This window comes from Lagenorhynchus albirostris, chromosome 10 (genome assembly GCF_949774975.1).
Source record: "Lagenorhynchus albirostris chromosome 10, mLagAlb1.1, whole genome shotgun sequence".
NCBI lineage: Eukaryota > Metazoa > Chordata > Mammalia > Artiodactyla > Delphinidae > Lagenorhynchus > Lagenorhynchus albirostris.
The window spans coordinates 38,473,012-38,486,516 of NC_083104.1; the positions used below are offsets into that span (position 1 = coordinate 38,473,012).

Genomic DNA, 13,505 nt, shown 5'->3' on the forward strand with positions numbered 1-13,505 from the left:
AGCAGGCCCCGCCCACATCCCCGCCCCCACACCCTGGCCCCGTCCGCCCCGCCCCTGGCACTCAGACTTTGCTCCAAGCACCGGCTGGGACCGGCAGCTGGGGCAACAGGTGCGGCGGCCTCTCTGCGTGTGTGTACGCTCGCGCCAGGTGCTCAGACCCGAGGGCAGGAGAAGGCGGCGGGCATCTCAGGAGTCCCGGTGGGGTCGGTGCCCCAGGGCTCCCAGGACCGGCGCTCGACGCTTGTCCAAACCCAGACTTCTCGTTGGCTCCCAGCCAGGCCCGGGCCTGCAGGAACCTCCGCGGGCCGCCATCTGGGCCTCGATGGAGCTCCACCCGCCGCCATTGCAGCCCTTCCTGTTACTACTGCTGCTACTGCTGCTGCCGCTTCTGCCGGCGGTGCCCGAGACGGGAGGGTCCTGGCAGTGCCCGCGCATCCCCTATGCTGCCTCCTGCGACTTTGACGTGGAGTACTTGGTGCCCAGCTTCTCGGCCGGCCGGCCGGTACAGGCTGTGGCAACCTACGAGGGCGGCAGGGAAGGGAGTGCCGTGTTCGTGGCCACACGTAATCGCCTGCATGTGCTTGGGCCTGATCTGCAGCCAGTTGAGAGCCTGGCCACCGGCCCTGCTGGGGCCCCTGGCTGCCAGACGTGTGCGGCCTGTGGCCCAGGCCTCCACGGCCCACCGGGAGACACAGATGCGCAGGTTCTGGTGCTGGAGCCGGTGCTGCCTGCACTGATCAGTTGTGGCTCCAGCCTTCGGGGACGCTGCTTCCTGCATGAGCTAGAGCCCCGCGGGACAGCCCTGCACCTGGCGCCACCAGTCTGCCTTTTCTCGGCGCACCACAATCATCCGGAGGACTGTCCCGACTGTGTAGCCAGCCCGCTGGGCACCCTCATGACCGTGGTTGAGCAGGGTCATGCCTCCTACTTCTACGTGGCATCCTCACTGGACTCGGCGGTGGCCGCCAGCTTCAGCCCACGATCAGTGTCCATCCGGCGCCTCAAGGCCGATGCCTCAGGATTTGCACCAGGCTTTGCAGCACTGTCAGTGATGCCTGAGCACCTGGCTTCCTACCACATCAAATACGTGTACAGTTTCCGTGCAGGAGCCTTCGTCTATTTCCTGACTGTGCAGCCAGCCAACGTGGTAGATGCTCCTGGCGCCTTACACACGCGCCTGGTACGGCTCAGCGCTGTTGAGACTGACTTGGGCGACTACCGCGAGCTGGTCCTCGACTGCCGTTTTGCACCTAAACGCCGGCGACGCGCGGCCCATGAGGGCGCACAGCCCTACCTGGTGTTGCAGGCGGCCCACGCTGCTCCAGTGGGCGGGCGACTGGCCACTGAGCTGAGCATCAATGAGGGCCAGGAAGTGCTATTCGGGGTCTTCTCGGCTAGCAGAGACAGCGGCCCAGGTGTGGATCCCAACTCTGTCGTCTGTGCGTTCCCTGTAGACTTGCTGGACACTCTCATCGAGCAGGGTGTGGAGCGCTGTTGTGAGCCTCCTGTCCACCCTGGCCTCCGGCGAGGCCTCGACTTCTTCCAGTTGCCCAGTTTTTGCCCTGACCCGGTGAGCAGAAAGAAAGGGCCCTCACTTGTGAGCAGTGTGCACATGCTTCTCTTCCAGCACTGAGAGGATCTGGGACGGGGAGGGCAGGCAGGGAGAAGTTTTCTCTTCCACCCAGTTTCTTAGGGGGTGGTGTGAGGGAATCAGCCAAACAAAGGCCACGCTGGAAGCTAATCTCCCAGGCAGGCTAGACCCTGTTGCTACACCATTTTGCTCTTTCACCCTCTCACTTACCGTGGCCCCTTGCTTTTTTAGGTAATTTCTCTTGTTATGTGAAAATTGGATTACATCATAACTGTCTCTCTACCAGGCACACTTCCAAACTCTGGGTACAACGATGGTTGTCCCTTCCTACCTGCCCACCACATATACCCTTAGGGACACATAAAAAAACAGCACCCTCCCCCCCACAGGCAGATACTCACAAATTCACCCAGACTCACATCTACTCACCAACACGTTTTCGCTTTCCCTGCGGGAATACTTGTTTTGCTCTGCTTTCTCAAGAGGGTGGGGCAGGAGTTGTCAGAGAATGCTCCCCTCCACCCCTGTTCCAGAGAGCCTTCCGGGCCTTGGAAGATGGGGGCTTGTCAGAGAGCCTGCATGCCTTGGGCTTTCTGGACCCACTCACCCCTGATTGTTCTCCATGGGGTGACTGGGGGAGGATTCAAGACATAGTGAGAAGGTGGCTTGGCTCTAGTAAATTCCAGGAGGCTCACCCCGGTCTTGTGCAAGCAACTAAACATCTGGGGATCAGTAAAGGCCTAGGAGGGGCTGGTTGGATTTGGTTCACCATGTAGGAGTCCCAGACTTTCACCATAGATGGGGCCCTTCTCACCCCAGGCAGGAGGTCTCCCAGCCTATGTTGAACTAGGTGCTCCTTCCTGCAGACCCTACCCAGGTTCTCTTCAGCCATGGTGTCAGGGAGCTAGAGCAGAGAGTAAGAGGACATTCCTTAAAATGCTTCCCTGATGACAAACCCAAAAACGTATCCCTTGAAGCCATTGAAACAGTCCCACCCTACGTTACAAGAGATTACGCCAAGGAAATGGGGTGAACGAACAAACAAATGGCATTGGACAAGTGGCCTTTCACGGAGCTAACCCACAGTCACTGCTCTCTGAGTCTTTGGCTGCCCTGGGGCTCTGGCCCTTCTGTGATATTCTTCACTGACTCCTTTCGCTCTGATTGATGCCCCAGAGGTGGGAGAGAATTTACACACAATGAGGGGTGGGGGGATCTTCTGCCTCCCTCCTTCAACTGACTCCCTCTGGGTTGAGGAGGCCCTAGGGGTTGAGATCCCTAGTCTGGGTCTGGGCAGCCCTGACTGCCCTCCTCTCCTTCTCTCTGGGGAGTCAGAACCTCTCCCTGACTTGGCTAGTGGTCAGGGGATCAGAAGACACCCAGCACGACTTGGCAGTGCAAGGCTCCAAAAGGACTAATCTCAAGCCCTGGAGCCCAGGGGCAAACAGGCAGCGGCGCAGCTCTGACCAGGGTAGGGCCTCTATTCCACCCCACAGCCCCACCTGTCCCTGAGTCATACTGAAAACACCTGGCTGGCTTCCTGCTAGGGCCAGGACTTTTACTCACCTCCAGTGAGGACAGAGTCCCAGTCCCCACCCACCCACCCTATAGACCCAGTGTGTGGAGTTTCAGAGCCCAGCTCTATGCTGAGGTCTTGTTCCCAAGACTTATAATCAGCACTGAGGTCTCAGGACTGAGTTAAGCATACTTAGTCTGATAGGGGCCTTCCATCAGCCTTGAGGAGTACCCTTAGGGTTGGCAAGGGAGGGTCCCAAGCTACTGGGCTACAGAGCCCTGCCTCCACCTTGCACCCAGCTCCAATACCCTGCATCCATACCCTCACTGCCTGGTTTCCTAGAAGCTTCCACAGCTCTGCACTGGGGCACTGAGTGTCCCCCAAACACCCACCTGCTAAGAGCAGGGGAGAAATTAGTGTCTCCTCTTACCCGGGCCTTCAGGCCTTGGTTTATCCCTCCTGTACCCTGAAGGAAGTACAGGTAGAAGCTGGAGGTACAGAAAGACCTTTGGCATCTCAGGGAGAAGGAAGACGTTACCAACCCTGTGCTGGCCAGTTAACCTCAGAGTTCAGCCCCTTAAGCAGGTGGAGAGACTGAAGGCTGAAGAGGGGACAGGGTTTGTTGAAGTGCAGGGCAGGACCAGCAGGGGGCAGGAGAGGACTCTGGTCAGGAGCTCAGACTTCCGACCTGGTTCGTCTTCTGAGGCGATAAGGCCTTTGACATGTGAGCAAACCTCTCTGAGCCAGTTTCCTTATCTATAAAACGGGGGTGATTAGAGAACCCACTCTACAGCGTGGCTGTGAGGACAGAATGGGGTTGGCTCTGTAAAACTCAGTAACTCATTATGAGAATGGCCATGGCAGGGTAGGGCAAGGCGTAGGGGGAGCCAGCGTTCCAGCCTTGGCCTTCTTCCCTGGCCTTGCTACATCTGAGAGCCCCATGGAGGCAGTGGGGTAACTGGCAGGACTGGGGCCTTCTCCAGCCAGGCCAGGTGAGGGGTGGGAGTTTAGGCTGCTGTGGTCACTGACAGAAGCCCCAAGGGGTCAGTTCATGGAGATGAGCCCTGACTCCTTCCCTGACCCTCCCCAGCCTGGCCTGGTGGCTCCCAGCCCCAAAACCAGCTGCCGCCACTTCCCTCTGCTGGTCAGCAGCAGCCTCTTACGGGTGGACCTATTCAACGGGCTGTTAGGACCAGCGCAGGTCACTGCATTGCACGTGACACGTCTCAACAATGTCACAGTGGCCCACATGGGCACAGCCGATGGGCGCATCCTGCAGGTAGGTCCCTCATCTCCACGGCCCCTTGTCCCGGCATCCCTGTCCCCATTTTGCTCACAGCCGACCTGTCCCAGGTGGAGCTGGCCAGGTCTCTCAACTACTTGCTGTACGTGTCCAACTTCTCACTGGGCAGCAATGGGCAGCCTGTGCATCGGGATGTCAGTCGCCTTGGGGACCACCTGCTCTTTGCCTCTGGGGACCAGGTAAGGTGGGCAGGGTAGGGCCCGGGGCCGGGCTCTTGGGAGCACAGCTTCTCCATCAGATCCAAGGAGGCATTGACACACAGGTCCCCCCACCCTGATCTACAGTAGGACCAGGGGGTCTAAGGGGCTTAGTCTCCCCCTTCAGCCACCCCTGAGCCACCTGTTTGTCCAAGGTCTTCCAGGTACCTATCCAGGGCCCTGGCTGCCGCCACTTCCTTACCTGTGGGCGTTGCCTGCGGGCACAGCGTTTCATGGGCTGTGGATGGTGTGGGGGCATGTGTGGCCGGCAGAAGGATTGTCCTGGCTCCTGGCAACAGGACCATTGCCCACCCAAGCTTACTAAGGTATGGCTTACCTGGCAGGGCACAGGTAAGTGTGGGACAAACCGGGCCTGGGGTGGAGGTCAGCAGGTCTTAACCATGATCTTCCTCAGGCCTGGGATGTCTTCAGTGTTTACAAGGAGAACATTCTTTTTTTTTAATTTTTAATAAATTTATTTATTTATTTATTTATTTTGGCTGCGTTGGCTTGGGTCTTCGTTGCTGCGCACGGGCTTTCTCTTGTTGCGGTGAGCGGGGGCTACTCTTCATTTCGGTGCATGTGCTTCTCATTGCGGTAGTTTCTCTTGTCACAGAGCATGGGCTCTAGGCACGCAGGCTTCAGTAGTTGTGGCTCACGGGCTCTAGAGTGCAGGCTCAGGAGTTGTGGCACATGGGCTTAGTTGCTCTGCGGCGTGTGGGATCTTCCCGGACCAGGGATTGAACCCGTGTCTCCTGAATTGGCAGACGGATTCTTAACCACTGTGCCACCAGGGAAGTCCCAAGGAGGGTATTCTTGGCAGAGGGGATGGCACATGCAAAGACTTAGAGGCAGAAAAGTATTGAGTGAGGACAAGCAAGTGACCTAGAGTGACTGGAGTGTGGGGCAGGCAAGGAGTGTGGTCCCTGAGAAAACTTAGAGGAAAGCAGACAGGGCTGAGAGTCCTGACCCATAAAGGGACTCAGGCTATCTTCTCCTCCCCTCTCAGTTCAGCCCCCACAGTGGACCCCTAAGGGGCAGCACAAGACTGACCCTGTGTGGCTCCAACTTCTACCTACATCCTCCTGGTCTGGTGCCTGAGGGCACCCATCAGGTCACTGTGGGTCAAAGTCCCTGCCGACTGCTGCTCAAAGGCAACTCAAACCTCAGGTACGACTTGGTCCCTGCCCTTTCTATCCCTGATGGGGATAACCAAGCAGCCCCTTCCCTGTGAGACCCTGTCCTCTGCTTGTATGGGGCAAGGAGGTATGAGGCAAGCTGTAGTAGCTCTGGTTGCTTTCTGTCTGGGGGGACATCTCTGTCCCTTCTTGAGCCTACATATGCCCTACCTGTCTGTTGAGTCATGGCAAAGCTAGTCCCTTCCCCGTCAGATCCTGCCGACCCTGGATGAAGCCATGGCTAGAGAGATGCTATCTTCAAGCTCAGATGAGACCTGTGATTTGTGGTGGGCATGCAACCAGGCCTGTGTGACCCCTGGCTGACCTTGAGTTCCCCTGATGTCCCAGCCAAGTACCCCGGAAGGACTTTGTAGAGGAGCTTGAGTGTGAACTGGAGCCCTTGGGCACGCAGGAAGCCGGGCCTGCCAACGTCAGCCTCACTGTGACCAACATGCCACTGGGCAAGCACTTCCGGGTAGATGGCACCTCCATGCTGCGAGGCTTCTCTTTCATGGTGAGGCCACTTTTCCTTGTTTGTGCCCTTGGCCAACTGGGCAGTTCGGGCAGGGAAGAGTTTAGAGTGGAGTGCCTCCTGCTCCAAGCTAAGCCACCTCCATGCCCTCTTAGGAACCCGTGCTGACAGCAGTACAACCCCTCTTTGGTCCACGGGCAGGGGGTACCTGCCTCACCCTTGAAGGCCAAGGCCTGTCTGTTGGCACCAGCCGGGCTGTGCTGGTCAATGGGACTGAGTGCCTGCTGAAACGGTAAGTGCCAGTGGGAAAGGGGATGGGAGGCCACAGGGTCCCACGTAGGGGAGCCCTCACCAGGTGGGGCTTGAATCCCCGACAGGGCAGGGGGAGGAGGGCTCAGTCACTCAGTGTAGGGAACAGGTCCAGGAAGAAGTGTCTTCTGCTCCCTCCAGCCCAGAGGTGGTTTGGGATGGCAAGAGAGCTCATTACAGAGTCCACTGGCTGCAGCCAAGGCTGTGGGGGGAACCTGTTCCCTCCCTGACTTCTTGGAGGCCTTTCTGGGACCACCCTATCTTCAGACAGACCCATGGAGTATGGGCAAGTTGAGGAGATGACCAACAGAGGAATTGGGAGGGGTCAGCAGGCTCCTGGAGGAGTCGGGCCTAGCCATCACATGGAGGGTGCCCCTGAGCCTAATCCCCCTGTTCTGCAGGGTCAGCGAGGGGCAACTTTTATGTACCACACCCCCCGGGGCTGCTACCGCCCGCGTTCCCATTCGCCTGCAGGTGGGTGGCGCCGAAGTGCCTGGCTCCTGGAACTTCCACTATCAGGAAGACCCCATCATGCTGGGTATCAGCCCCAACTGTGGCTACACGTAAGTGCCACCTCCTTGCCCGCTCTGGTCTCCTAAGAATGAGGGATCCAGCCTCGGAGAGCACCCCAAGTCCACCACCCTGCTCTCCTCCACAGTGGTTCCCACGTCACCATCCATGGCCAGCATCTGACTTCAGTGTGGCACCTCGTGCTGTCATTCCATGATGGGCGCAGGGCAGTGGAGAACAGGGTGAGTGGGCACTGGTAGCTGCCGAGTGGGCACTGGCCAGGAGGGAGGAAGGCCACACCAGTCCCCTGAGTTCCAGCCCCAGCCCATGCTGGGCTGAGGGGTCTGGGGTGGCTGTAGGTGGGATACCGGGCTAACCACTCTCGCATGGACCCAGCAGTGTGAGGGGCAGCTCCCGGAGCAGCACTGGTGCCGCCTGCCCGAATACGTGGTCCGAGGACCACAGGGGTGGGTGACGGGGAACCTGAGTGCCCAGGGGGATGGAGCTGCTGGCTTCACACTGCCTGGCTTTCGCTTCCTGGCCCCACCCCACCCACCCAGCATGGACCTGGTCGCACTGAAGCCTGAGGAACATGCCGTTAAGTTTGAGGTAAGTGGGGAGGATAGGGGGTGGAGACAGTGGAGCGTTAAGGCTGCAGCCTGCCCGGAAGAGATGGGGGCAATGGCCAGCCCTCATGACTGTCTCTGCAGTACATTGGGCTGGGCGCTGTGGCTGATTGTGTGGATGTGAACGTGACCGTGGGTGGTGAGAGCTGCCAGCATGAGCTGCGGGGGGATGTGATTGTCTGCCCCCTTCCCCCCGCCCTGCAACTTGGCAAGGACGGTGCTCCACTGCAGGTAGGCAGCTCAGCTGGCCCTCTATGGGAAACATGGGTTGAGGACCTACAGGCTGGGCCTGAACTGCCACCTTCCTCCAGGTCTGCGTGGATGGTGGGTGTCACATCCTGGGCAAGGTAGTGCGGCCAGGTCTGGAAGGGGTCCCACAGAGCACACTCCTCGGTGTCCTACTGGCCCTGCTCCTGATTGTGGCTGTACTGGCCACCATACTGGTCTTCAGTTACCACCAGAGAAAACAGCTAGGTGAGCTCTCCACTCCCATCCTGACCCAACCCCACCCCCAAACTCTGACATCTCCAAGTCCCTATATCCTCTCTCTGCCCAGGCCTTAGGGGTCTGCCCACACCTCCTGGGTAGGGGTCAGCCTCTAGGAGCTTGGAGTGGCTGGCTACCAGGAGCCATTTTTCCACAGTCCTTTCTCCGAACCTGGATGACTTGGCATCCCTGGACCGGACCACTGGAGCCATGCCTCTGCCTCTGCTCCGCTCAAGCTCTGACTATAGAAATGGCCTTGGTGAGATGGTGGAGGTGCTAGAAGCTGGGACCATACCCTCTGGTCCACCAGCCCCTCATTCCCTCTCTTCCTCAGCAGCCCCTGCCATTGATAGCCGGGATTCCACCACTCAGGTCCACAGAACATCCTTCTCAGGCAACGGGGATGGGTCCCATGTCCCACTGCTGTGGAAAGAGTCCATCCAGCTTGGGGACCTGAACTCTGCACTCCTGGCCGAGGTCAAGGATGTACTGATTCCCCACGAGTGGGTAGTCACCCACACTGACCGAGTCATTGGCAAAGGTATGGGGGCCAGGCCAGGTGGGGTTGGGGCTCAAGGGATAGTTGAGCAGGACTCTGAGCCTCCATTTGCTCATCTGTGAAATAGGAATTCTGTCTTCCGTGGGTTCTGGTGCAGATTACGTGGGTGTGGGAGGGCTGCAGGCTCTGCCATCATGAAGCTGCTGCTTGTCTTTAATGTCAGGTTGGCCAGTAGGGGCTCTGAGGTCTGGTTGCCAGTGGGAGGGTATGGTGTGAGCCCTGGGCACTGGGCCGCCTCTCACTGTCTCTCCCTCATCAGGTCACTTTGGAGTTGTTTACCATGGAGAATACACAGACGAGGCCCAGAATCAAATCCACTGTGCCATCAAGTCACTGAGTCGTAAGTGGAGCAGAGGCTGGGAGGATACTCGTCCCTGCTGTGCTCCCACTGCTCTGAGTGACCTTGAGCAGGAGACCTTTCTTCTCTGTTTCCCCATCTGACCCTTGTAAAGGGCCTCCCTGCCCTGGGCCTGACTCCAGCCTCTCTGCAGGCATCACGGAGGTGCAGGAGGTGGAGGCCTTCCTGCGTGAGGGGCTGCTCATGCGCAGTCTGCACCACCCAAATGTGATGGCTCTTATTGGTATCGTGCTGCCGCCTGAAGGGCTGCCCCGCGTGCTGCTGCCCTATATGCGCCACGGAGACCTGCTCCAATTCATCCGCTCACCCCAGCGGGTCAGTGCTCAGCTGGCCCTGGATTGGGGGGCTTGGGCAACAGCTGGGGATGGAGCTGCTCCGTCCTCGCCTACTGACCCACCTGTGCCCCCAGAGCCCCACAGTGAAGGACCTCATCAGCTTTGGCCTGCAGGTGGCCCGTGGCATGGCGTACCTGGCAGAGCAGAAGTTTGTGCACCGGGACCTGGCTGCTCGGAACTGCATGTGAGCAGCCAGAGTGAGGTTGGGGTGAAGCCAAGGGGCAGAGCACCAGGGCGCGCAGCTAAAGGTGCCTCAGGGAAGGCCCATGCTCCAGTCCTTGCTGTGCAGCCCTGGGCATGTCCTTCCCTCTCTGGGCTTCAGTTTTCCTGTCTGCCCAATGCAGGCTTGAGTCGGACACTGTGGCTCAGAAACCTTGTAAGGGTCTGAAACAGGTGGGTTCAGGGCCTGGTGGGGGCCCGTCCTGAGTGTGATTCTCCCCTCCCAGGCTGGATGAGTCATTCACAGTCAAGGTGGCTGACTTTGGTCTGGCCCGCGATGTCCTGGACAAGGAGTACTACAGTGTCCAACAGCGCCGCCATGCTCGCCTACCTGTCAAATGGATGGCGCTAGAGAGCCTGCAGACCTACAGATTCACCACCAAGTCCGACGTGGTTAGGCCCCACCTGCCCCAGAGTCCACACGGCCTCAGAGAACACTTGGCCTTGCCCATTGATCTCCGGATGGTGATGAGCCCAGGGAATCCCCACGCTGGGCAGCCCCACAGCCCATTCGTCCACCTCTGGGCAGGTGTCAGGGCAAGAGGAGGCTGTGAACTCATTGGCTTCTCACAGACAATCCAGGCCCTGCCCAGCCCCAGCTCTGGATGGCTCTGGTGGTGGGCGGGGACAGAGGGAAATGCTTGTGAAGTATTGAGGAATGGGCTCTGACGGGGGGCGTTGAGCCCCTCATTTCCAGCTAGAGGGCTCTAGGAGGTAGAGGACCTGGGGGGGGCCCACCTGTCCTCCCCAGGGCGAGAGCTGAGTCCCTTCACCTGTCCCCTCCCACAGTGGTCGTTTGGTGTCCTCTTATGGGAACTGCTGACACGGGGTGCCCCACCGTACCCCCACATCGACCCTTTTGACCTCATGCACTTCCTGGCCCAGGGTCGGCGCCTGCCCCAGCCTGAGTATTGCCCTGATTCTCTGTGAGTATGTGGAAATGGCGATGGGGAGGGAGCTGGGCCCCAGAGACAAGGAGGGGAGGAGGGGGCCAGAGACAGAGTTCTTGCCTGGCTCTCTGACTGATTCTCTGGTTGACCTAAAAAGGTACCCTCTCTGGACCTCAGTTTCCTCATCTGTGGTTCCACCACCGTTCGAGGCTTGGTGCTGGAGGGATATCATGGTTGCCATGGTAACACCATTCCCAACTCAGAGTCTGGGTTGAGGCCAGTGATTTGATTTCCCAGCACTCTTCTCCCCTCACCACGCCAAGAGGGGCTGTTTTCCATTTATTCCACTTACTTAACCTCAAGGAAAGGTTCCATTAGCTCTCACACTAGCCCCCTCCACGTCTCCAGATCAGAATGTTTTCTTCATTGGATATAGTTTCAGATTCCCTGTTCCCAGAGGCATGGCAGCAGCTGTGTTTCATCAGTGCCTGTCGCGTGGTTCAGCTTCATAAGCAGCATGCATGCCTTAGCTGTGCTGAGGTCTTTGAGGTTAGAACAGGAAAAGCCAGGTCATAGGTAAAGGTGGTTGATGATTACTGTCTCACCCAGCTTGTGCTCCAGAAGGGTATGAGTCACCCTTCCTCACAGCCCTGCCTGCCTTGATTTTGCTTTTTATTATTTATTTCACTAATGAACCTGGTTCAAAGTAAGGGAAATTAACTTCACTGCCTATCTGCCTCCAGGTCAGGCTCCCTGAAACAGATTCTGAGATGGAGGTTTACATGCAGGGGGTTTATTGGTAGGTTAGGTGCGAGGGACGCAGGACTAGGTAGGGGGAGAAGTTGGGCTGTGATGCAGATGCAGCAGAGGCTGCAGTCCATCCCCTGGGGACCTCTGTAATTGGGATGGCCCTTCAGAGTTTTCTGAAATTGAGACCAAGGGGCCCAGGTCTTTGCTCCAGACATCCATTAGTCACTGCTTACAGATGTCCCTGAGGAAGGAGTGTGAGCTTGGAGGAGGCATTTCTTTTCTGCCTAGGCCAGTTCCTAGAGGGGGCCTCAGCCAAGAGCCATCAGAAGTCACAGGGGGAATGAAGGGGGGAAACTGGGTGGCATACCATGGCATCCTCCATACCAGGGGAAGTCCCTTCTCTCTGGGCTTCAGTTTCCTCATCTGCGAAGTTGGAATGATAACAGTACCACCCTCAGAGGTCTGAGAATTATATGAGATTATTGTGTGTAGGTCACTTTTAGTATCATTTAAGGCAGGGATGACATTTCCAAGATAAAGGGTCATGTATTAGGACCCAACAGACAAACCTAGAGAAACTCTGCTTGGAATCCATGGTGCAATGAGCTGCCCCACACATCTCAGGGCTTTTAATCCCCATTTCACTGGACCTGGGCTTCCTTCCTGGAAGACGTGATGATAACCATGATAGCTTGTGAGCCGGGGCCTAAGCTAAGAACTTCACAGGAATCCTCTCACTTTATGCCCCAATAGCTCTGTGATCAGAGAAGACTCCAGAGGCACACACAGGTTAAGGAACTTGCTCAAGATCACATAACCCAGGTCACAGGACACAGGAGTCCAGCCTCTCAGCCCTGAGGCAATTTGACCTCTGCCAGGGTGGGAAGGCAGTCGAGAAGAGCTGCCCCTAATTGGCTGATGCAAGGCACCAGGCCCTGTCACCCGCTCTACATCCCATGTGGCCTGCCAGGGGGCTAACAGCAGGTGGATAACGCAGAATCTCTGGGTAGGGGTGCACCGTGCCCCTCATGTTTTCCTCTACCCGCTAGGTACGCAGTAATGCAGCACTGCTGGGCTGCAGACCCTGCAGCACGACCCACCTTTGGAGCACTGGCAGGGGACGTGGAACGCTTGGTGGCCGCGTTGCGAGGGGACCACTACGTGCAGCTGCCTGTGGCCTACGTGAACGTGGGCCCTGGTGCCCCGGACAAGGCAGAAATGCCCTTGGAATAGTCACCATCCCCACCAGTGCACAGGAGTATAGGTGGCCCGGCCCCTCTCAGAGCCACCAAAGTCCACGTGACCTCAGCCCCAGGCAGGCATTGGGGGGTTGGACCTGCATAGCGGTGGGAGTTAACCCCAAGCTGCCTCTGGGCTGGCCTCTGCCCTGTCCCTGTCCCTGCCTCTTAACCTTCAGGGGCACAGGAGGGCTACAAGGCACATTGGTCTCTCACTCCCCAGTGGGGGCCAGTGATGGGATCCTTGATGCAGTGAGTATTTATGGAGTGTCTGCTGTGTAACTGGCTGCTGGGCACAGGGGACTCAGTGGTGACCACTGGCCCTTAGATCATTAATGAACAAATAAATATTTAATTACAAATTGTGGTAAGTGCTATGGAAGAAAAAGACAGGCTGCTTTGAGGGAATGGAGGATAGCCTTAGATAGATGAATAGAGAGGTAAGGGAAACCACCCCAGGAGGTGACATTTTTGCTGAGACTTTGTCAGGTGGGAACTGTGCCAGAAGCGGTCGGGGGTGGGGGGGGGGGGAAGAGAGTTTTTGGCAGAGTGAACAGCACATGCAAATACCCTGAGGCTGGAAAGGGGTTGAGTCAGCAAGAAGGCTCCAGAGAACAGGAAGGGGAGGCCAGGCCCAAATCCAGGTTACAGGGTCCTGGGGGCTTTTGGATGGAACCAAGAGGGGTGGGTTGAATACCCAGATATGCAGCAGCCAGGTTGTCTTCTCCTATTGCCCAGTCTGCCTGTCCCATTCCCCAGGCCCTAACCCCACTCCAGGGCTCCCTGCTCTACCTGCGGCCTTCTCCCAACTCCCCCCGACACCCCTCCGCCACTGATAAGTCATGGAGACTTGCTCCCCTTCCCCCCAATCCTGCCAGCATTGCTCTTGCAGCCTTGAAAGAGATGAGCCAGCAGCAAGGCCTCAGCTCCACACTTTCAAGGCACCAGCTTCAAGGTGCAGACTGCTT

General features: G+C 57.8%; 1 protein-coding gene across 3 annotated transcripts; it reads left to right on the forward strand.

Annotated features, from left to right (window-relative positions):
- Positions 1–121: 121 nt before the first annotated feature.
- Positions 122–12,993, forward strand: MST1R (macrophage stimulating 1 receptor). 3 transcript variants are annotated; one of them, XM_060161829.1, is made up of 20 exons: positions 122–1,570; positions 4,198–4,386; positions 4,461–4,589; positions 4,763–4,933; positions 5,617–5,777; positions 6,134–6,299; positions 6,413–6,549; positions 6,968–7,129; positions 7,225–7,318; positions 7,473–7,685; positions 7,787–7,933; positions 8,014–8,176; positions 8,346–8,447; positions 8,523–8,729; positions 9,007–9,087; positions 9,239–9,420; positions 9,515–9,624; positions 9,887–10,124; positions 10,449–10,585; positions 12,349–12,993. In XM_060161829.1, exons 1-20 carry the CDS (start codon positions 323–325, stop codon positions 12,530–12,532), a joined length of 4,221 nt encoding a protein of 1,406 aa, XP_060017812.1. In that variant the 5' UTR covers positions 122–322; the 3' UTR covers positions 12,533–12,993. The 3 variants fall into 3 exon arrangements, with proteins under 3 accessions (XP_060017812.1, XP_060017810.1, XP_060017811.1); XM_060161827.1 differs by having other exon boundaries at positions 192–1,570; positions 7,476–7,685; positions 9,887–10,052; XM_060161828.1 differs by lacking the exons at positions 4,198–4,386; positions 4,461–4,589 and having other exon boundaries at positions 192–1,570; positions 7,476–7,685; positions 9,887–10,052.
- The last annotated feature ends 512 nt before the right edge of the window (positions 12,994–13,505 follow it).

Bases quoted from the DNA above. Each gene is read 5' to 3' on its own strand.
- MST1R (XM_060161829.1), top strand. From the start codon at position 323: ATGGAGCTCCACCCGCCGCCATTGCAGCCCTTCCTGTTACTACTGCTG. The intron at 7,130-7,224 runs GTAAGTGCCACC...TCTCCTCCACAG, and splicing joins AGCCCCAACTGTGGCTACAC to TGGTTCCCACGTCACCATCC. The intron at 7,686-7,786 runs GTAAGTGGGGAG...CTGTCTCTGCAG, and splicing joins AACATGCCGTTAAGTTTGAG to TACATTGGGCTGGGCGCTGT.